The 23,749-nt window shown below is 39.3% G+C and overlaps 1 protein-coding gene across 4 annotated transcripts in view; it reads right to left on the reverse strand.

The window, feature by feature from the left end:
• dpyda (dihydropyrimidine dehydrogenase a) overlaps window positions 1-23,749 on the reverse strand; it is a 179,251-nt gene that overhangs the window by 47,545 nt on the left and 107,957 nt on the right. For 3 of the 4 annotated variants that reach the window (XM_079863359.1, XM_079863360.1, XM_079863362.1), the window contains 3 exons: window positions 20,781-20,849; window positions 13,602-13,685; window positions 435-555 (listed from right to left, as the gene is read on the reverse strand). In XM_079863359.1, coding sequence (XP_079719485.1) covers window positions 435-555; window positions 13,602-13,685; window positions 20,781-20,849 — 274 coding nt within the window. The remainder of the gene's footprint in view (window positions 1-434; window positions 556-13,601; window positions 13,686-20,780; window positions 20,850-23,749) is intronic. The other variant, XM_079863361.1, reaches the window with a different exon arrangement.

Genomic DNA, 23,749 nt, shown 5'->3' on the forward strand with positions numbered 1-23,749 from the left:
GCAGCTCTAACGTCTGGACTGGGAAACCGTTTTATTGAGGACATTTATGAAGTCCATTTATAACATTAGTCAAGGTTTCTTGCAGCAAAAATGTGCAATTTAGTTTTATATGACCATTTTCCATCATTCTCTGACCTTTAGAATTAAACAGGCTGTTTTTGCCAATGTACCTTTAAGACTTTTATATGTGCATATGTACAAGTAAAAACAACAAGGGCAAAGGATGCACATTATTTGATGTTTATCTTTGTATTCTATTATTTTTATGCGCTGCAGAATGATGGGAAATGTAGTTTGGTTGACTCTTACTGGGAAAGCTGAGGTAGATTGTATCATTGGAGCTTTAGCTGGGTTAAAGAATCTAAGTAAATAATACATTTGCCACTATAATCATATCAAAATGGTATAAATATACCATGAAAACAGCCAAATACCTTCATGTGCAGCCTTGGCAATGTCCACGATGTTGGTCACATTAGGGGTGAGTTTGGCAAAGAACGGGACACGGACAGCCTGCCGAACCCACCGACAGATGTTCCGCACCAGCTCTGGATCCTGGTCAAATGGGTCATGAAACCAACAAGCAAACTTAAACAAAGATAAAAGTGGCATGATAAAACAAAACAGCAGAATTTAAATGAACATCAAAAAGATTTTGATTATTGCTTTGAAGTCATGTTTACTGAATGATACTTTCAATTTGCATCCTTTGTTAATTCTTGAAAGCTCTAGTCACCATTCACAGTAAATAAAATGACAAGTAAATTCATCAGTATTTCTTCAGAAACTTATTTGGAATGAAATGAGAGAGTAAAAGATGAGAACTATTTCTTTAAAGGGGTTAGTTCACCCCCACCCCACCCCACCCCCCCCAAAAAATGAAATTCTGTCATCATTACTGAGTTAATTTGTGTTCAGAAGAAACTCATACAGGTTTGGAACAACATAAGGGTGAGTAAATTATGACAGAATATTCATTTTTGGGTGAACTATCCCTTTAAATATTGTCAGACTGATAGACCCGAGTCTCTCTGCCTCTCTCTCTTTCTCTGTGTGTGCGTGTGTGTGTGTGGGAGAGAGAAATACAAGCAAGTGATAGATGGAGAGGGGAGCCTGTAGTCGGTGGTGTGAGAGAGAGAGGGATCATAACAGTGTGAACTGCTGTTCCAGGAGGATTCATGCTTTATTAAGCTGCCCTGGTCTGTCAGTCTGGGCTGTTTAGTGAGAGAGAAAGACTGAGAGAGAGAGAGTGAAGGGGGTTTGGTATTTGTGAATCTTTTGAGGAGAGAAAAGATTGCATTTGTCTCACTAATTTATATTTACACATACTTTTTAGCAATGTAAAATCACAACTGCAACTTAGACAATGTTTAACAATCAAAGCATTCAAGAGGATATGAGAATTCACTGAACTATTATCTGTAACACCTGTCTGTATGAAAAGCTGCATCTTATAATATTCAAATTATTTATCAGATACCAATGACAAAGAATGGTTTGAGACCACTAGTGAAAACTGCATTCATTTTGCATCGGTTTAGTAAAATATTTTACAAATACGTGAAATACGTTGAAAAACAAACACTACTGTATATATATATATATATATATTATAACACATATAACTATACGAAATAACTATATATATAATATAATATCTATTAAAATGTCATTTATTTCTGTGCATCTTAAGCATCATTACTTCCAGTCACATGATCCTTAAATTTTGCCGATTTGCTGCTCAAGAAACATTTCTTATTATTATCAAAGTTGAAAACTGTTCTGCTGCCTAATATTTTTGCATAAATCGTGCAACATTTTCTTCAAGCTCCTTTGATGAATGGAACTTCCATAAGGACAGCATTTATTTGAAGTAGAAATATTTTGTAACATTATAAATGTCTTTACAGTCAGTTTTGATCTAAATACAAGTATGAATTATTAACTGCTTTTAAAAACACACAACATTAATTCTTAATAAGTTCTATAATTGTTTTTATTCTTTGTTGTCTCTCTTCTTTGCCTCCACTATCTTCATGTTACTGTTCGGCAGCGGATGCACCACTCTGTCCCTTTCCTCCAGGCCTCAAATAAAGACACACTACAGCATTAAACCCTTTATATCCCTGTGAAGTAAAACAGACACGGTTTAATTCAAACAGCGAAGTCTGATGTCAGATCAGTCGGGATGCTTTAAAAGACTGTAAACCCCGACATGAAGCTTTCATTCAGCACAGCCTCAGCTCCTTTTCTCATCCCAGTCCTTCTCTGTCCCTCTTTTCTTTCACAGGAAATAGGTCTCTGTTTTGACATATCCAATAACTGTTGGCATATATTCCCTTGAGCAATGGGTCTGCCCGTCTCTATAAAGAAGTGTGATGTACAAGCTGTATGTGCAAAGCGGAGTTCTAAGGTCACTCCCTGCACAGGAAAAGGTTAGCATTTGATTTTTAAAACCATTAGCCAGAATTGATTTGTAAGAATACAGAAGCCCACAGAAAAACACATCTCCTCCTGACTATTTCCTCTCCATTTCTAAGGCATGCTGAGTGATTCAGCGCGGTACAAAACCGAAGAGTGGAAAAAAAAATCGTTGTGAGATCTGCCGCGTCCTTGGGTGTGTGTTTTACCTGAGATACACATAAAGTCGGGTTATATTTGCACCTGAAAGTATTCAAAATGTATTTGAAAAGCACTGAAAGAGAAGGGACACGAAAGGTTACGCCATTTAAGATGATAAACTCATTCCCAGATTTTGATTTTTATGAAAATATTGGATTTATGCACTCGACCCAGCAGTGAGCACCATCCACAGCAATTTGTCCTGATTTATTCAAGACTTAAACACGGTATAAACAAGGCTGGAGTGTTAGGTTGAACCTGTCCACTCCGAGCCGTCTGGCAGAGCGGGAGAGGTAATATCTGGGCTCCCGGGAGATGTTTGATAGTGCTGGCGGGTTGCTGGAGAGATTCATTGGTTGATATAGTGAATCCTGAACTCCAGGCGAAAAAAGTGGTACAAAGAACAAAAAAGTGGCAATACAACACAGCAAACAGAAAAGCAGAGAAAGACTACAAAAAACTTGTAGCCAAAGTACTGTAAATGAGTAATGTATTTGTTTAATCAGCTTTTACTGTCAGATAAATCTTATTTTAGGGAAAGTGTTTATCTTAGGTTCTGTAACTGTAAACTTTTTCAACTTTTTGCCTTTTGCCAACATATTTGCACTTGTATAAAAGATTCACATCAGTAAAAACTGCATGATTGTCAGCATTCTTCCAAGTTTAAACAGAACGAGTTTGTACTAATATCTGAAAAAATGACAATTCAATGATCTTCCAAATTCAAACAACACTTGTACAAAGCTGATAAGCATTCATATTAATATGACAAATTCATGAATTTCAACATTATTACGTCCAAATTAGTATTCATACCAATACAAAAAAATGTGCTGATGTCAATATTTACAAATATCAACTGTACATAAACCACCAATATTTTATTGGTTTTTACACAACACTGTTTTCAACTAAAAACTGAAAACTTTTTATGCATTTCAACTACAAAAACGCAAATTTGTGAAAACGGTGACATCATGCACATGCGTATAACATGTACAGTCTATAGGAACATAGTGTTCACTTTACATTAAGCGACATCGCCAACTACTGGCCAAATACAGCATTTTTTGTCGTTTTCACGGATCCGTGCGAACGGGATCATTTTGACAATGTTGGCGGACATTTTTTTTTCCGTTTTAAGTACATAGCTTTCGCGGAAACGTACCCCAAGTTTCTTATGTTTGCCATGGCTGTATTTATTTGGCCAAAAAATACAGTAAAAATAGTAATATTATGAAATCTTTCAATATTTCTATTTTAATATATTTTAAAATGTAATTTAATCCTGTAATGACAAAGATAAACTTTCAACAGCCATTACTCAAGTCTTACTCAAATTCTATTTAGTGCTCATTTCATATTATTATTAATGTTGAAAACAGTTGTGCTGCTTTATATTTTGGTGGAACCTGAAAATCCAGGAAAATTTGAACATTATTTTGATAAATTTACTGCATCCATGCTGATTAAAGTATTGAAAACATTTAAACAGTAGTGTATTCAGACTACTATTAAAAATGCATGATTGTCAATATTACTATGAATATTCATGCTTATATTTGCTGTAATACAAATTCAGAGCTGCCTGCCAACACTGCAGGTTGAGTGAGTGGCGTGTGGTCGTAACTGAGCCCTGCGTCCTGAGGGAACGGTTTCTACAAGCCGAACGGTGGTAGCATTTGAAGGAAACAACAACAACAGGCTTACAGGAAGCTGGACAGGCCTTCCTCCCAAAGGGTCATGAGAAATTGCATTACGCCTGCCTCGGTACAAGGCACAGGGGTCATGGCCCGCAGCCAGACACCAGCCACCAAACAGATGCTGCCTGTAAGAACTGTGCTCTCGCACCGGAGACCGCCGCTCCCTCAGAGGGCTTCCCGTGACAGCTTATTACAGGCCAGATGGGGGTGAGAGCCACTGTCTGTGGGCCAGGGAGTCTGGAGCAGGGATGCTTTTCCCTCTAAGCAGTTTGCTGTACACAGTATTACACGCTTTGATGGAGAGAGAGCGCACCTGTGTAGCTGGGCTGCTTTCGGCACAGAGTCTGTGACCCGTCACCGCTCGGTTTCACATGAAGACAGGGATCGACATTGCGAGCGTTTCACTCACATTTGTGACTAAAAATAGAGGAGCACGTGTTGGATGAAAAAAAAAGTACTTAAGTCTAAAAACAATTCAGTTTTATGAAATTTAAGGTCATAAAAAATCCTAAATATCTTAAATGGTATAACAAACGTCTTAATTATCATTTCAAGAGGACTTAAATTAAGGGATGGAAAAACAGGAATCGGGATATAATCTAATGGGACTATTAAAGGCCGGGTAGGTGATTTGTTTCAGAATTTTTTTTTTGTTATGCTGGTTGAAAGTCTCTTCATATCCTGATAGCAATCACTAAATTAAAGGAATAGTTCACTTAGATAAATTAAAGGAATAGTTCACAAGAATGTCGGTAACCAAACAGTTGATGGACCACGTTGATTTCTATAGATTTTTTTTCCTACTATGGAAGTCAATGGGGTCCATCAACTGTCTGGTTAGCGACATTCTTCAAAATATCTTATTTTGTGTTCAGCAGAAAAAGAAATTCATACAGGTTTGAAACTACTTGATTGTGAGTTAATGATGACAGAATTTTCATTTTTAAGTGAACTACTCCTTTAAATTATCTATCTATCTATCTATCTATCTATCTATCTATCTATCTATCTATCTATCTATCTATCTATCTATCTATCTATCTATCTATCTATATATATATACAGTGATGAAAATAAGTATTTGAACACCCTGCTATTTTGCAAGTTCTCCCACTTGGAAATCATGGAGGGGTCTGAAATTGTCATCGTAGGTGCATGTCCACTGTGAGAGACCTAATCTAAAAAAAAAATCCAGAAATCACAATATATGATTTTTTTAACTATTTATTTGTATGATACAGCTGCAAATAAGTATTTGAACACCTGTCTATCAGCTAGAATTCTGACCCTCAAAGACCTGTTAGTCTGCCTTTAAAATGTCCACCTCCACTCCATTTATTATCCTAAATTAGATGCACCTGTTTGAGGTCGTTAGCTGCATAAAGACACCTGTCCACCCCATACAATCAGTAAGAATCCAACTACTAACATGGCCAAGACCAAAGAGCTGTCCAAAGACACTAGAGACTAAATTGTACACCTCCACAAGGCTGGAAAGGGCTACGGGGAAATTGCCAAGCAGCTTGGTGAAAAAAGGTCCACTGTTGGAGCAATCATTAGAAAATGGAAGAAGCTAAACATGACTGTCAATCTCCCTCGGACTGGGGCTCCATGCAAGATCTCACCTCGTGGGGTCTCAATGATCCTAAGAAAGGTGAGAAATCAGCCCAGAACTACACGGGAGGAGCTGGTCAATGACCTGAAAAGAGCTGGGACCACCGTTTCCAAGGTTACTGTTGGTAATACACTAAGACGTCATGGTTTGAAATCATGCATGGCACGGAAGGTTCCCCTGCTTAAACCAGCACATGTCAAGGCCCGTCTTAAGTTTGCCAGTGACCATTTGGATGATCCAGAGGAGTCATGGGAGAAAGTCATGTGGTCAGATGAGACCAAAATAGAACTTTTTGGTCATAATTCCACTAAACGTGTTTGGAGGAAGAAGAATGATCCCAAGAACACCATCCCTACTGTGAAGCATGGGGGTGGTAGCATCATGCTTTGGGGGTGTTTTTCTGCACATGGGACAGGGCGACTGCACTGTATTAAGGAGAGGATGACCGGGGCCATGTATTGCGAGATTTTGGGGAACAACCTCTTTCCCTCAGTTAGAGCATTGAAGATGGGTCTAGGCTGGGTCTTCCAACATGACAATGACCCGAAGCACACAGCCAGGATAACCAAGGAGTGGCTCTGTAAGAAGCATATCAAGGTTCTGGCGTGGCCTAGCCAGTCTCCAGACCTAAACCCAATAGAGAATCTTTGGAGGGAGCTCAAACTCCGTGTTTCTCAGCGACAGCCCAGAAACCTGACTGATCTAGAGAAGATCTGTGTGGAGGAGTGGGCCAAAATCCCCCCTGCAGTGTGTGCAAACCTGGTGAAAAACTACAGGAAACGTTTGACCTCTGTAATTGTAATTACTTATTTACTTATTGCAATTACTTATTTGCAGCTGTATCATACAAATAAATAGTTAAAAAATCATACATTGTGATTTCTGGATTTTTTTTTTTAGATTATGTCTCTCACAGTGGAGATGCACCTACGATGACAATTTCAGACCCCTCCATGATTTCCAAGTGGGAGAACTTGCAAAATAGCAGGGTAGCAAATACTTATTTTCCTCACTGTATATATATATCGTCTGTGGAAGGCATAGGACCATAAAATTCGGACCGAATGCAATGATATGATGTCCTAGCTAGCCTACTTTCCTGTCAACATATGTATTTCCATACCTCCACGCACCTTCTCGCGCAGAGACAGATGCAAGTCACCGAACACTGCAACCAAAACAGCAGCCACCTTTTACAGTTCCTCCTGAAGCTACGAGCTTATGCTGCGTTCACGCCATGTCATTTGGAAGGGATGGAAAGTCAGTCAGGTGGTTCAGGTCAGAGCTATTTAAGTTGTTTATGTTCATTATTATTGTAATGTTTGGTGCTTTGAGACATGAGGTATTTAACACCGTCTTTCGTGACGCTTTGCTCCTCGCTGTGCACGTTCATGTTTTGAAGGCGGTGTGGCTTTGGAGACGCTCTGAATGGAGGGTGGGATCTTATGCTTTCAAAGCTAGCTCGCTATTGCTAGCCTCTCCGAACATTTCCTACCCTATCTTTAAACATTAAAAGACTACGATTTCACAAAAAAATTTTTAAATAAATGAGCGCTGCACGTTTCAAAGAAAAACAATGTTTTACATCGTGGCGTTTATATTGTAATATGTTGTAGATGGTTGCAAGAGTGCAATTTTTCTCCCCCTCATCAACATTTCAAAATAAGAGTCCTGGTTAATTTTCTAGTTTGTTTATAATTAAAAGTCCTGATTATGCATAAATGTTTTTAAATTGGTTATTATTTGTTATCTGCAATGTAAATCTTGTAGCTTTTGTCTGGGTTGCCCCGTCACAGAAAGGAAATTATTTAACGTATAAGTCAATATATCCAGTTCACTAGTATCAGTATATATACATATAAAAAACACACACACTGTTTAAAGCAGGGGTGCCCAATCCTGCTCCTGGCGATCGACTGTCCTGCACAGTTCATCTCCAACCCTAATCAAACACACCTGAAGCAACCAATTAAGGTCTTCAGAGCACGTCAGGATCACTTGAAAATTAAAGGCAGGTGTGTTTGATTAGGGTTGGAGATGAACTGTGCAGGACAGTCGATCGCCAGGAGCAGGATTGGGCACCCCTGGTTTAAAGTATGCCTATAAAAAAATTACAGAATTATTAAATACAGTTTGGAGCAGAAATATTAAAAAAATCTAGTGTACTTTATGTCTCCTTGTATCCCACATTTTTTGGAAAAATGCATTAGTTGATACATTTCCATCTTTTAATGCGCTAAAGTTAAAATGTTTTAACTTAAAAGCACATGTGCTGCTTGGGAAAAAAGTAAGCGTCAAGCCTGGGAGAGGTGCTTTTCACAGGCCTGCAAGCGCGGCGGACCTACCGCAGTAGTCGTGAGCGTTTTAAAAAGGCGGCGTGCCTCGCAGACGGAGGGGGCAGTGAGCGGCGAGGAGAGCTTTCAGAACCGCTGAAGAGCATTCAGAGATGAAAATCGACTTGTGAGCTGCAATAAGGGCTGAGTGCATTGCACTGTGACTCCGGCAGCACTGATTTGGCAGGTGGCCGCGTGGTTAAGGGTGTGGGGGGGGGGGGGCTTGTATGAAATTAAAGGAGAGGGCGCGCTGGATTCTTTATATATTTTTCTGTGCCGTCACTGCAGGGCAGGTTAAGCAGGGAACCGGAGCGCTTTTGCAACTGGAAGAGAAGGAGAGAAAAAGAGAGATGGAAAGCAGCCCGAAGCCCCCTCAGGCTGTGAGGAGAGGGGGCGAATGGGCCGAGGGAAGGAATGCTGGGAGGAATGCAGGAATAATAGCAGCTTTACACCTGAAATTTTAATTTTACAGCACAAGGTCACGGAAGGTGGGCACTCTCGTTAAGGGCTGCCGGGTCTCGCAGGAGGTATGATGGAAGTCGGGTGTCACTCGGCCCTGTTTGGTAGGCTCAAAATAGCTCTGGGAACGAGAGCCGGTTTTAATTTGCGAAACTGGGGAACTGTGTTGAAGGCAGAAAGGTGAAAAAAAAGATGAGATCCCGAAGGATGCTGAGTCAAACCTGAGTGAGAACTCCGTGACCCCTGAGGTCTTTCCCTCACACATCTTTTCCTGTGATTGCAAATTACTGAGAATGATTTGTGCCCACAAATAGCGTTTAATTACTGACTCAAATATTTGTCAACAATACCGCAGATGATACAAAATATGTATCATCACAATAATTAAAACGATTTTAATTAAAACATAGTATTGACAAAAATAACAAGAGAGAAATCACACCGCAACATATCACTGTAGCAATGCACTGACAATGTTTTTTTTTTAAATAATTAATATATAGAAAAATATCATTGTTTCAAATACTTTCAAGGATTAACCCACTAGATCTACATGTACTGAACTGGTAAACCGAAGCACTTTGCTAACAGGTTAATTTGCTTACCCAAATGCATCCCATACACTAAAATATTAGTGTAAAATAAAATTAATTAATATGACATTACAAAATTATGGAGCCCCACACACAAATCAAGATACTATGGCCACTAATTTAGTTAAATCTAGTTAATTTAGTTAAATCGTGACCACGTTGTATTAACTGTTCCCTCGTCGCCATGATTTAACTATAATTAAAACGTGGCCACAAATTAAGTCGTAGGAACTTAATTTGGCCACAATATAGATTTTTATTTTTGCAAAACATGTCCATACAAAATACTGACAAGGATATTTTCATCACAAGGCAAAAACTAATAACATTGCTTTTGCATGAATTTACATTTTCCGTTGTCCGTTTGTTGATTTAACGCCATGAAGTTTTGTGAATAAAGCGCAATCTAGAATGACTCAAAAGAACTGTTTTTGCACTGAAAACAATGCCAATGACAGGCAAGAAACATGTCAAACTACAAGTTGCTTCCCGACCAATCATTGCTTGCCATCTTTAACGACGTGCGTGATGTCATAGAGCAGGCGTAAATAGCGACTGACTTCTGGAAACAAGAGCTTAAACAAACTATCGAAGCGGTGTGTTAGCTTGATGCTAATTCCAGTAATAATTCACGAGCAAAATTGTTTTTGAGAGCGCAAAGTTTCTCGGAGGAACACAAACATTTTGTGAGCGAACGCAAAGTTCTCGGGGGAAAGCAACACATTTGCGAGAGAATGCAAAAGCATTGCTGAATAATTTTCCTTCCCATCTCATATATTTTTTCTTCACCATGTCCCTTTAGGGGCTCTGTAGTCGTCCACTATGACACACTATACGATATGAAACGATTGATTCTTGCGTTCATTGCCCTTTGTCCTTTACGAATCACCACAACACTCTACGTTAAACAGATTGTGCCAAAATCAGGCTGATATTGTGTAGTCTGAACCCGGCATTATACTGTTTCATAAAAATAAATAAAAATACTGCATCCATCTGCTTCGTGAATTCACCCCTTAATGTTTAAAGAGTTAATCAACAGCAAACAGGAATTACACACATTAATGTTCAACATATGTAAACAAAAACATCTCTAATCTGCTCCAAGTTAAATGTTAAACAGCTTTAAGAAAATAGGGACCGTTTCATAGCAAAACAAACCAAAATGAGAGCAATCGGGAGAGAATATTAACATCCCATTGAAATCAAATTGTATCTCTTCATGCAGTCAGAAACAATACTGAATTAATGTTTTTTCCCCATTCGTTTCCACAGGCAAGGAGAGTAGACGAGGTGCCAAACGGAGTGATTAAATGATATTGCGTCTCTTTAGTTCTCTTGGCAGATACCTGCCCTCGAGCTTTGATTAGCTCTTTGTCTTACAGCGGAAAATCTACAGCTAACCGAATGGATATGACTGTGAATTTACAGCCACGGTGGAGGGAAATAACTGTCTTTGTTTGGATGGAAAAGCTGGTTTATTTCCTGTGGTATAACACATAGTCAGGTAAGCAGAATGAAGAGGTGTGTGTTTATTCAGGACTGATACGGGCAAAGAGAAACGGGTCACATACATCACCTCTGGGTTTAATTCATGTGAGAGACTTTCACAGCCAGACTGTGTGTAACAACTTTGATGAGGAAACATCATGTCGGTGTACATCACCCAAAGGGAAAAAACACAGTGTGATCAAGTTCACATTCAAGTATATTACGAAATAGCCAGTCATGGGTTAAGCTGTTTTTGACTGATTAAAATGAACATACATGAGGAATAGTTCAACCAAAAGTAAAATCAATTATTCTCTTATCATTCCAAAACCTTTTGTTGATTTTTTTCTTAATTCTGGACAGATTGGAAATAAAAATTAATGGTTGGTGAGAAGATTTTATTGAATAATAATTCAAATGTCGGTCTGTTTGTCATTTAATAGGTTTCAGGAGATCTGGAATTTCTTAATGGTTTAATTTTTTGCATTTTTTTGCCCCAATTCACATTCACCCTTATGGCAGCATGAACATTCTGCAAAACATCTCATTTTGTGATGACGAAAGCAAGAATATCATACAGGTGTGGAATGACATGAGGGTGAGTAAATGATGACAGCATTTTCATTGTTCCATTAAAATGTGGTGGTCAAAAGTATTATAGGGACTTATTGACCAGTATAAAGTTTCATGCTGGTTTTATTGGTTATCAACGGTACCCAGCATAATCAACTTGTACCAGTAACAGTAAAAAAATGCCTATCTGAAACCAGACCATACTGACATTTAAGCTGGTCTGAACTGGTCTAAGCAGGTTTTTTTCAGCAAGAATGGCAGAAAATCTAAATTAAACTGTTTTCACGTCACATTCTTGACAGATACTGCTTCAGGCATTCAAGATTTAAAGACTGAAAACAAGTCTTACTTGTGGAAACAGAGGAACAACCAGATGTTTTTATTTATAGCTTTTAACAGCGTTTTATTCTGTTTTACAACTATGTATCAGAAATCCAAACAAAGCTTATGATATCACAGAAAAGTTCTTTATTCTGTTTTTCTATCAAGTACATCAGTTGACAGGATGCTATTCCGCTTTTCACAGTTGCTGAGGGTGTAATCATAAGCAAAACTATAAACAATACGCTGCTTTTTTTCTCTGTAATAGGCACCATGCCCTGGTGTGAAACCCAAAAACAACAACAACAAAAATCCCACCTTAATCTCAACAGGCCAAGAACACAAACGCTGCATTTGATTCGAATAATGGAGTTATGTGCTTGAATGAAAATTGTTTACAAACCGCAAAAGAGATTATTTGTGGATTATTAAATTCGGCTAATTTTTCAGTTGAATATGATGTGATGGAAAAGTGTTATTAAAAAGCTTTGACAGAACCAATGTTACGGTAAATGGATACGCACTGATGCAGGTTCGGCAAAGTTGACAGCGTCTCATCAGCCATTCATAAGAGTTATAATGCGCTCTGATTCGGAACGGTACGCATAGGAACGCACGTGTCACCGCATATGAATCTATACCTTATTAAAGAGGCAAAATCAAAATCAGTATCATATCAAAATCTATGGAGACAAACTTGGATTGTATATTGACCTGTACAGGTCTTATGTTGTAGGTTTGGACCAGCCTACACACCTAAACTGATATTTGGAAACATCAGTTTCCAAAGTTGAAATCGAGCTCGAACAAGATTCCAATCCAAAATCACATTAGTTGAGTTTCAAGTCACCATTTACAGTACAAACTGTACCGTAGCTCTGTTTCAAAACCTAGCAAGCTGTGTTGCGGCAGACTTCTAAAGTAGCATCATAACCATCACGTGACCAATTAGCAGCTCAAATATACAAAAATATAGGTGACAGCACTCTCTTACTTTAATATTTAAAAAAAACACAGACAAAAATAAGGTGATATTATCCATTTGTATTTATGCTAAACTATTGTTAGTCTTACTTTTGATTATCAAAAAAATATATATATTAAAAAAAAACTGTCTAAATTGCACCAAGCTCAGTGAAAAGAATCTAAAATGGTGGAAGAAAGCGCACTCGAAAAAAAAAAGGGTTTCAATTTCATTTTAGTCTTTTTTTCCAGTAAATTTATAGAAATGTATATAAATTTACTTGAGATAGCCTTATATCACTGGTAGATTTTCCCCCCCATTTATTTTAATAATAAAGAAATAAAAATATGAAACTAATGACAAGTCTTAATGTCTTATGCAGTGTTGCTTTTCAGGTAAATTAATTTTTAGACAATTTACTGGGAAATGAGACAAAAAAAAAATGCTGCTTATGTAGGAAGCTCACTATGTTTTGGAATAGAGAATGTGTGTACTGTCAGATCCACAGTACAGGTCTAGATCCATAAAATAAAACACAAAATGCACAAAACTGTGAGTGCAACATCTTTCCCAGCAGGCCTCATGCTCATGGTTTCCTAACACGCTTTCTCTCCCTGCTGAGTGACAGCAGACTTCAAATACCTCAGGGTACCAAACATCATCTGGCATAATAATCAACAATTATAGACAGACCAAAAAAAAAAAAGAAGAAAAAACACAAACAAACAATTTGTACTGTGGCATTGCCATGTTTTTGGACATGTGTAATGCTAATAACATTTTTTAAACATGATACATGATATATCAGCCAAACACACCTATCTGTTGCTACAAAATAAGATGCTAAAAAGCATTTGCTGTGGCTGCTGTTCCTCACAGCTGATGCTGTCTCTGCATGGTACAGTGGCTGTTGAATGTTGGATTTACCTGCCCACAGGCGAGCCCCATTCCCCTCTCCCCCATTCCATGAGGACATGATAGATTCAGCTCCAGGGCATCGGCGCCAGACTCCTGTGAGATGGATGCAGAAGCCTCCAATTATTGAAGTATAAATTCAATGCATTTCCAGCTTTGAATCGCAATCAAGCTGTGAATGTTCATATGCAAACCTGTTATATGCTACATAAAATTAATTGCACACAAGTCTACAATATTTTAGCACCTGACTGAAGAAATCATGCAAATTACCTAACCCAACAAAAAAAGTATTTTGCACATCTTGCAGGCTCGGTTGTGTCGAATTCAGCATTCAACAATTTAATTTGAATTCAGTGAGCTCTGGTGTACTTTACTGAAACTGTGCCGCATTACTCCATAACTGTGACCCAGACTGGTAAATAGGCCCACATCATCTGGATATATGTCAGTTATGGCGATTTTCTACATAATTTGATCATCATTAGATGAATTATCGCAGTCACGATCAACAGAAACAGACACACGCACACATTTTTCCAATGGTTGGTGAGTAAGAAGCAGGTCTTTGCATTGAAATAGGAGAAATTTAAATGGATAGTTCACCACACTTTTTTTTTTTTAAGAGTTGGGGTTGTTTTGGGCCCCATAGACTTTCATTGTATGGACAAAAAGAGTTACCTTCTGTATAAGAAAGTACTGTAAGTCAAGGTGTGTAACGACATGAGAGTCAGTAAATAATGACAGAATTTTTGGGTGAGCCATCCTTCAAATTTCATGGTTCTTTAGAAAATGATTAACCGGCCCTGGTGTATCCACTGTATGAGGGCTTTGTGTGTTCAGGGACGACATACCAGTCTGTAGAAACTCTAATGAAACATCAAGAACCAACTCACAAATCCCACAGAGCAAAGGTTCTTCAGTGCACTCTATGGTTAAGCAAAGAACGCTTTTCTTTCAAATAACCTTTATATTTAAGTGTACAGAGCATAACTAATCACATATACAGTCTTTCTGCAATGTACTTTTAAATAATCTTTCCATGCAATCTAAGTCTATTCACCATGCAACAGCAAAGCCAAACGCAAAAGACACAGACGCACAAGCTAATAAAGAATATGACTAAAAAACAAACAATTTTATTGTTTATCAGACTCAAGCAGATGCAAACAATGAGCGAAGCAAATCAACGTTGACTGAGACATTGGCTCTAAAATAGATGAGAGTGGTGATAAGTGTTCCACACGGATGCACGAGAGACGAGTGAGCGAGCGGGCGGGCGGCACGCAGACCGGGGTGGGGTGCGTAGCCGTAGCCGAGCCGAGTTTGACAGGCAATTACAGATCCACGGGGGCTTTAAACCACATCACATGGGGGATTTAAACAATTACAAAAAGCTCTACAAACCTGCCACAGTGACTCCATCTGTAGATTTATGATTTTCCGCAGACTGACAGCCATTAAAGGGGGAAAAGAATAAGCATTTTAGCCTTACAAAGTGCAGAGGACCATGAGGTGGGGTGATGCTATTTATCACTGTCAGCCGGGGGAACGGGACAAACCTGCCGCCCTTACAGAATTAGGCCCTGGATTTCATGGTCAATTAGGACCAAATACAGGTACAAAATGGACACAATGTGCCATGATCCCAAAGCCAATTATCAATAATGTTTAATTTCACCCAGTTTCTTTTAAGCCCTTTATAGAGAGAGGAATGGGAGGAGGAGGTGGTGGATGAGGGGGCAGGCTTTCCTTTTTGCCCTCCCGTCCAACAAAAGGGGTGACACGCACACAGTGAATTAAGTGCTATCATCTCTCATCACGGTAAGCTGCTTTCAGAGAGAGAGGCCAGCAAGACGACTGTTTGATATTGCAGGCTTAGCACTGAGAGAGAATGGTTTAAAATAGACTTAAAATAAGCCAAAGGAAGCAGAAAAAAAAATGCTAAGAGCAGTTTTCTGGAGCACCGAGATCTCTCTTTTCTAGCTGTATGAGTTACGATGTACAAGTGTCTGTCCATGGAGAAATAAAGCCTTTGCATTCAATGCTACATGGTTGCTAAGGTATTCAAAAGAGTCCACAGGCAAGTCTCTTTATTCAGGTCTCTAGATTCAATATAAGGGAGGGTCATTTGGAAGATTTAATTCAGAACCTGTTGCATTTTCTCCCTTATATTGGATAGTTATATTGCACTGCAATTGCCAAGACAAGACAACTAGATGGTCCAATTTCAAATAAGTTTTGGACCCAATTTACCAAAGTACCACCCAATATTCCCAAAATGAGGCATTTGTAAGAGTTTCCCTTTTAGATGCAAAATTGATGGGAGGAGGGTATTTAAATGAATCAAGCAAGGTGATTACTAAGGTTTGCACGAGTCAGTTTACTGGTATTTGCGCCATTATTTAACACCCCCTAAAAAAGCATGTGTTAAACCAGACAATATATGCGCTGATTTTGGCACTGTTGGCCATTGTGGAAATGATCCGGCTGCGTCTGTGTTCTTTAATTTCGACATCGTCAGTAGATCGCACAGAAATCTGTCCATTTTAGTGGAATTCAAAAAGTTTAAGATAGATGTGCAAAAGTAATGTGGCCGTATTGTCAATTTCTTTCTGTTAAGCACCTTTATTTCTAATTATCAGTTTGAGCAGATATCAAGGCTGCACCTGGAAATCAATATCGCCTGAAGAGCGCATATAGTGACTGGTTTAACACATGCTTTTTTAGGGGGTGTTAAATAATGGCGCAAATACCAGTAAACTGACTAGTGCATACCTTAATAAATCACCTTGCTTGATTCATTTAAATACCCTCCTCCCATAAATTTTGCATCTAAAAGGGAAACTCTTACAAATGCATATGCAATTATGTCAGTAGCAAAAATAACTCTCCATGCCTTTTCTGCGCTAGTTCACTGCGTGCCTTTAGTAAATCCTGACAGTGTTTTTTTAACGCCAAAAAAGGGTTTGAGCTGGTGCAAGCTGTTAGTAAATCTGGCCATAAGTGTTATCTCAGAACATCAAAATTTCATTTTATCAACTGATATCATCAGTCACAGTACTTTTTTGAAAGCATTTTAAGGGCATGCTCTACAAAAGAGAAGATCTGGATCAAACCTGACGCTGTCTTTGACAAGGATTATCAACTCTAAAGCTGATAAGGACAACATTACCCATCGCTGTCATACTCCTTGGATCAGCACGTCTAGTTTGATCTCAGGGGGTATTAGAGAGGAGAAGTGGAAGAGGAACAGAGTGTCTGGTGAAAAAATATGCACTAAAAAGGTGAGAGGAATGGCAGCTAAAGAGAAATGGTTATTATACTGTAGATGTCCAGTCTAGTCTCCCTTAATTCACTCATTACCAACCTGAATTTGAATTTGTTTCCTAGTCTTTCATAGGATGTCATCATAGAATGACACCATGCTAAAAGTGTTATGTTACTTTTTGCATAAGTATAACATGCATATGTCCCTTATCTCTAACAGATATCACTGAAAAAGGTGTCCTGAAAAAACACATATCTCTCTGTGGCACTCCTAGGCTCAGTCAAGAGACACGGTGGTGGAAGCTAAATTGCTTATAGCACCTTTAAGTTTCAGAAACAGGGATGTGCACCATTCAGAACTGAATTGGGAATGCCTTTCCAATTCCAATTCACTTACTGAAATTATACTGATTTTGAATTGAGATAACAAACAGGGTACAGGATTGAATGCAAGGAAGTGGAATTCTACAAACTTCGAACGTTGGCTTGAAAAAGCTTCCTTCAAAAGCTTTCCGGAAAAAAATAAAAATCGGTGACATTTGAGGGTTTATAGACCTTACAATAAGACAGACAGACAGACAGACAGACAGATAGATAGACAGATAGATAGATAGATAGATAGATAGATAGATAGATAGATAGATAGATAGATAGATAGATAGATAGATAGATAGATAGATGGATAGATGGATAGATGGATGGATGGATGGATGGATGGATGGATGGATGGATGGATGGACACATACAATATTTTGCCAGGTCTTCTTGTCACAACAGGCTGTTATTAGTTTAAATTCATGCGTTCACAGATTCTTTAGCTATTCCACTCATGAACAACAGCACATTGCACACTTATTATTGGGCCTGCTTTTAGCCATTTATCTGCAATCCACTGTTCCTTTTTCTTCTGCCAACTTTCAATTGGATAAAATAGGAACAGCTCACTGAGAGACTTTGACATTTATGAATTATAGCCTCAGGCACATCGTTATGATGTAATATTTCTCTCAAAGGCAGCGATTTTATGGAGGGGAAAGTAGCTGAGGAGAGGTGGCGGCTGCAAGTAGAATGGTTTACTTGAGACTGACACTTCTGTGAGGGGGAAAGATAGAGAGAGAGTCTGGATGAGACTGAGGGAGAGGGAGAGAGATGGGTGTGCAAGGGAGGGAAAGAAAGCACAAAAAAAAAAACTTTTAAGTAGTATCCTTAGGCGAGGAACAGTGTTAAGTGTTCCCTTAGATTTCAAAGTGGGAATGAATGGTTGATTCTCTTTGAAAACTGAGTTGCCATGGCAACTGAGCCTTTATTTCATATTTGCTGGCACAGGTAGCTAAACAGCAGACGAGAGAAAGACGAGGCATTCAGTCCACAGAGGAGTTCGCCGTCCACTAAAACCCACGGCGGCAGACGTGGTCCAAAGACAAACGGTCTTTCACCACTTCACCTCGATCATCTGTATCTCCCGCTCATCCTTTTCTCGTTTCATCTCTGACAACAGATCAATGCTTTCACTTTCATCCAGTATAGGTAAAAGAGCAAGACCTTCAAATCAGCCCTGTGCTCATTTTTTTGTTGTTTTTTTCCAAGCTTAAAGTGTGAAGTGGGGTGTGACATGGCAGCCGTACCCTGAAGCGATGTTCTCACCATGCTTTACATCATCTGCTTGCCTTATGAATACACAATATGCAAAATGTACCTGGGCTCCAGTGACGGGGGATGTCAGGCGAATACATAATGACAGTAATATGGAGGGGGGTGGAGAGACAGAAAATACCAGATGTCCATCTTTGCCGTTAGTAAAAGAGGGTTTTGGGTGGGTTTGACAGGCCGGTTTAATGAGGTGAGAGAGAAGATAGGACGACGCGTCGATGTAATCGATAGCAGAATTAACACATTGACACGCGGACTGTTTACTTTCAGCCATTTTCTCTGCACAATTAAGCGCCTGAGATCTGCAAGTCAACTATGATTAATCCCGGGGTCACTCCACTGTCTCCCTCCATTTCCACTTAAAGTATCAAGGCCTGTGTTTATATCTCCCCGTGTGTGTGTATAAGTGGTGTGTAGAAATATCTGAGTGTGTCATGTCTGCAGAAAATGTGTGTGTGGGTGTGTATCGTCGGTATTGAGCAAAATTCAGAATTGAAGAAGTGGCTCCTTTCCAGTTTATGAGGAAGTTGAATTAAAATGACAGGAAAAGGAATTTACAGAACTGCAATTCAGACTAATTTAATTCAAGCTAATTTAACTCAAGCAAATCATTCTGGGAAATCAAGTGTTCTTCAGGTCGACAAATGTTATGATGAAACCTAAAACTATCGATTAGGCCTATAAACTTCAAGGTGATGTCAAGCCAATATTATACAAAGTCTTTGATGATAATTTTCTTGTAAAATTTACAGTTATATAAATTGCTTCTAATTACAGTCACAGTTTACAATTTCTTACATTAAAATTTGAATTGAAATTCCGCATTGTGTTTGCTACCTCAATTCAAATTCACTTCAAAATTGGGACCTGAACTGGAATTGAATAGGCATTCTCAATTCAATTCAGAATGGTGAACAATCTTTTATATGGTATAATGGCCTTGATATTTTTGGGGTTGATGAATTTTGCCATTTTTGAGCTGATGTTGTTTGAGGTTAATGTCAATTGAGGCCCAATTGTTTTGGAGTTGACAGTATTTCAAGGTTGATTATGTTTTGGGGTTGACGGCATTGATAACTTTTGAGGATGATGCCGCTTTGAGGTTGAGGGCATTTGCAGTCAATAGTAGTTCAGAGTTGATGTCAACTGAGATTGATACCTTATTGGAGCTGAGGCCTGTTGAGTTTATGGAGTTTGGAGTTGATGCCAATTGAAATTTATGTCTATTTGGAGTTGAAGCTGTTTTGGGGTTGATGGTGCTTGGGCTCGATGGCGTTTTGTTGGAGTTTATGGCAATTGAGGTTGATGCTTTTGTGGAGTTGAGGCTGTTTTCAGGTAGAGGTTGATATTGTTTATAGCTTATAACATTTTGGGGTCGATGTCTTTTTAGAGTTGTGTACAGTTGATGGCATCTTGGGGTCGATGTTGTTTTGGGGTTGAAGCCCATTCAAGCTGATGCCTTTTTAGGGTTGAGGCCATCTGCAGCGGATCACATTTTGTGATTGATGTCTTTTTGGGGTTGAAGCCATCTGCAGGTGATAGCATTTTTGGATTGATGGTGTTTCGAGGTTGATGTCAGTTAAGGTGGATGGCATCTTGGATTTGAGGCTGTTTACAGTTGATAGTAATTTGGCATTGATGCGGTTTAGGAGTTGATGCCAATTGAGGAAGATGCCTTTTTAAAGTTTAAACTGTTTGCAGTTGATAGCGTTTCAGGTTTAATGATGTTTTAAGGTTGATATTGTTTGGATGGCGATTGCAGTCAGGGGGTTGTGGCCATCTGCAGTTAAAAGTATTTTGGGGTTGATCCTCTTTAGTTTGACTCCAACATCCTGGGATCTGGACAACTCCATTCTCACAGATGGACTGGCCTGATGATGTCTGGTCTGGGAAGCCTTCTCAATTTCTGCCTTCCATCCTTCCTTCCCCCTCTCCATCTCTCTTCCCATTTCATCCAACCATCAGCAGCTCACTCCTTGGCATCCTCTGTCTCATCCCTCTCAGCTTCTTGGCAACATCAGATTAGTTGCTTCCGAAGAGCATTTCCCGTAAATGTAGCCTACTTTAGATCCAGGATTAGCTGCCAGCGATTCAATAAAGGGCTCTTTTTTTTGGATAACAGTAAATGATGGTTTTGCAGTTTGGTACAGGACAGTATGTGATGGCGTGGGTACACATGCAGTGTTATCAAAAGAGCCAAATTATCCCTAAGGGAAGAGGTTATTATTTCACAACTGTGTGTGTTCACAAATTAGCATAACAAAGACTCACCTCTGCCATTTTGGCAAGCTCGGTCCAATCAGCTTTGTTGTAGCTGCACATTATGCTGGATATGACAATCTATGGGGGAGAGAACATAGATAGAGAATGAGAGAGAGATTTTAGCATGGACAGAATTCAAGAACAGGTTTTCTTTGTCTCACCTTGTGGCCTTAAACAGAGGCCTGTTTCATTGTGTACAAAAGGTTTCCCCATCAAGGTCCCATTTTGTCACATTATAAAATGGATCTGAAGGCCATTATCTTGTCTTTAAAAAGCAGCTGCCGCCTTCTTCTCAACCCTCAAAGTCATAAAATCAATATTTATAATTCACAAGACCAGGACAAATCCACTGTCGCGCTGCCATTATTAAAACAGTCTCAAGCCCCAGAGCAGGGTGTTAGATAAGAGCATTTGCTGGATTAGCCTGTGCCGCTTGTTGTTTCTTTTCCTTCGGACACACAATAAGCCAGTCATAAAACAGGTTACGAAAGGTCTGCTTCTCAAAAACAACTCCTGGTTTTCAGTAATCACGAACATAAAAAGCTTTTGAAACTGGACTGAGCGTACCATAGTTTCAATTCTCCAGAGATGGACTTTCAGCCTACACTTGCTAGTGGAAAGAGTAGCTACCAGGTTAACATTTCAGCACACCGTGTCCCTCATCTTGATTTTTCTCCGAGAAAAATCTAACCGTCTTAACCACATATGTGGCCACACACCATTATGTGGCTAATGGCTGCAGAGATGTGGACCCAGCAAAAAAAAAAACGCAATGAAGACCAGTCTATCATGTGTTACTTGGTCCAACAATGCGATTACATCTAAACTGTTGTCTCATCAGAAGTCCATGACTTACACTCGCCGCTGATGAGGTGGAGGTGGGCGGCACAGGGGATGGACAAGATTGGTGCTAACAACAGGAGAACAGGAGTCCGGGGAGACTCAGAGAAAACTGATTTCATGGGAGGATATTAAACTTGGAGGCTGTGCTGTCCCCCCGGGACAAATTTCCGCTAGATATAAATCTCTCGGGCATTACACTTTCCCAAAAGCAGCAGGCAGTTAGGCGCTAAGCTTAGCCCACCTACACGAGAGCAGAAAATATTGCCAAGTTTTAGGGGGCAAATAAAGTTAAGCACTCTGACATTTACCGCCGAGATTTACAGTACAACACTGACATATAAGTGATATTTGATACACCCTGAAATAGTGTTTGATAATATTACCATAAACCTCAGGCCATCAGAGAGCAACAGCGGGGTTCCTAAAGAAGACGAAGAGATCAATGCTGCAGGCTTCATTTCGGGTATTATACGCAACGCAAGTATTCTGTTTTGATTTGGGCTTGACCTTTGCCTGCTTTAACGTCACGTTATTGCAGAACGACCCTTGAGAAGCTGGAGAGGGATCTAGTTTTAAGTTTATTAAAACCAATCCAGCCTGAGCCCCCCTGCTGGAACGTCACATTAACCGGTGCCGAGGCTGCGGGGTTTGAGGAAGATCAGGGATTACCTGGTTATAAGCTCAATAACCTCGCTCCGGGCGAGTGCCTCCGAACCCACCTTACACTCTAACAATGTGTCTCCATGGAGATGAGTCACCTGGAGGCCATATGAGAACATGTGGAGCGATGATTCCCGCCGATTCTCTAACGCAGTGCTATGACCATTTCCTAATAATGGGAAAAAATGAAAGTGCTGATAACGGCAAACCACAGGTTTTCCAGTTCTGAGCTACACTGGTCATAGCAGCATCCTGATGAGAGTTCTTTTTTTCACAGTGGGTGTATGTGTGAGGGATTGTTAGTTATGAATACATGAGAACGAAGCAATCTGAAAGTTCCCCATCCTGACCTCTCTCTCTCAAACTGACAAATTCAACAACAGAAACTATAATTGCACTAGCAACGCACTCAGAGGCATCTAAAGCATTTGGCAAGAAGACCCAGCAAAACATTGGATATCTATCTATCTATCTATCTATCTATCTATCTATCTATCTATCTATCTATCTATCTATCTATCTATCTATCTATCTATCTATCTATCTATCTATCTATCTATCTATCTATCTATCTCTGTCTGTCTGTCAGTCTGTCTACTCAGTCCGGGCCCTTAAAAGGCGCTTCTCTTTCTCTACTCTCTCTTCACCTTGTTTCAAAAAGAAAGCGATACATCTCTGCTGCTTTCATCCTCAGTACAAAAGCCACCCCAGTGAATGCTGGGCTTCACTTCCATTAGTGCTGCCCATGATTGCCGCTCATGATTGCCGTTAGAATGTCCTGCAGAAATCAATTAATCCTTTGATATTTCTTGAGCACAAAAAGAAACCCAGATACAAGAATCTTAGAAGTGAACAAATGAGTTGTCATTTTGTAATTCCAGCAAGCATATGCCGCTCCTGCTGTACCGATACGATGGCAGAATAAATAAAAAAAAAGTACTTATGGATGGAGCTAGCTCACATCATAAATATTTGGATTTCATTAACAAACATGAGGATCACATTACTATGAATAATAAATGGAACAATGAGAAATGAATATTGAAATCATATTCAAATTTTATGACTTGAAAGCCAAACCACTGAGGAAAAATTGAAAATAACTAGTTACCACAGAGACTCCCATGTGGATTTCACCAAAGATGGAGACCTCCTCCCATACATTGTGAGGAAGAGATTAGAAATAACTATTTTCTATTCTCAACATGTTCATATCATGTGCATCTTTATGTTCATTAATGTAGAAATAAAACAGCAGCTGCTCTGCTATTGAAGGCAAGCTGAATATTCTTACATTCTTACATCTCTAACTAGCTGGGACTGTCAACAGTGTCACACAACATGACATTTTGACGGATGCACGGATTCTATTTTTGACGTGTATCCCCGCTGTGAATCTCATTGGTCTATATTGTCATAGAATGGTCCTTCTAAATGTTTTTTATAGGTGGGCGTATAACATATTTTGCTACAAG

This window comes from Squalius cephalus (genome assembly GCF_949319135.1).
Source record: "Squalius cephalus genome assembly, chromosome: 25".
In the NCBI taxonomy this organism is placed as follows: domain Eukaryota; kingdom Metazoa; phylum Chordata; class Actinopteri; order Cypriniformes; family Leuciscidae; genus Squalius; species Squalius cephalus.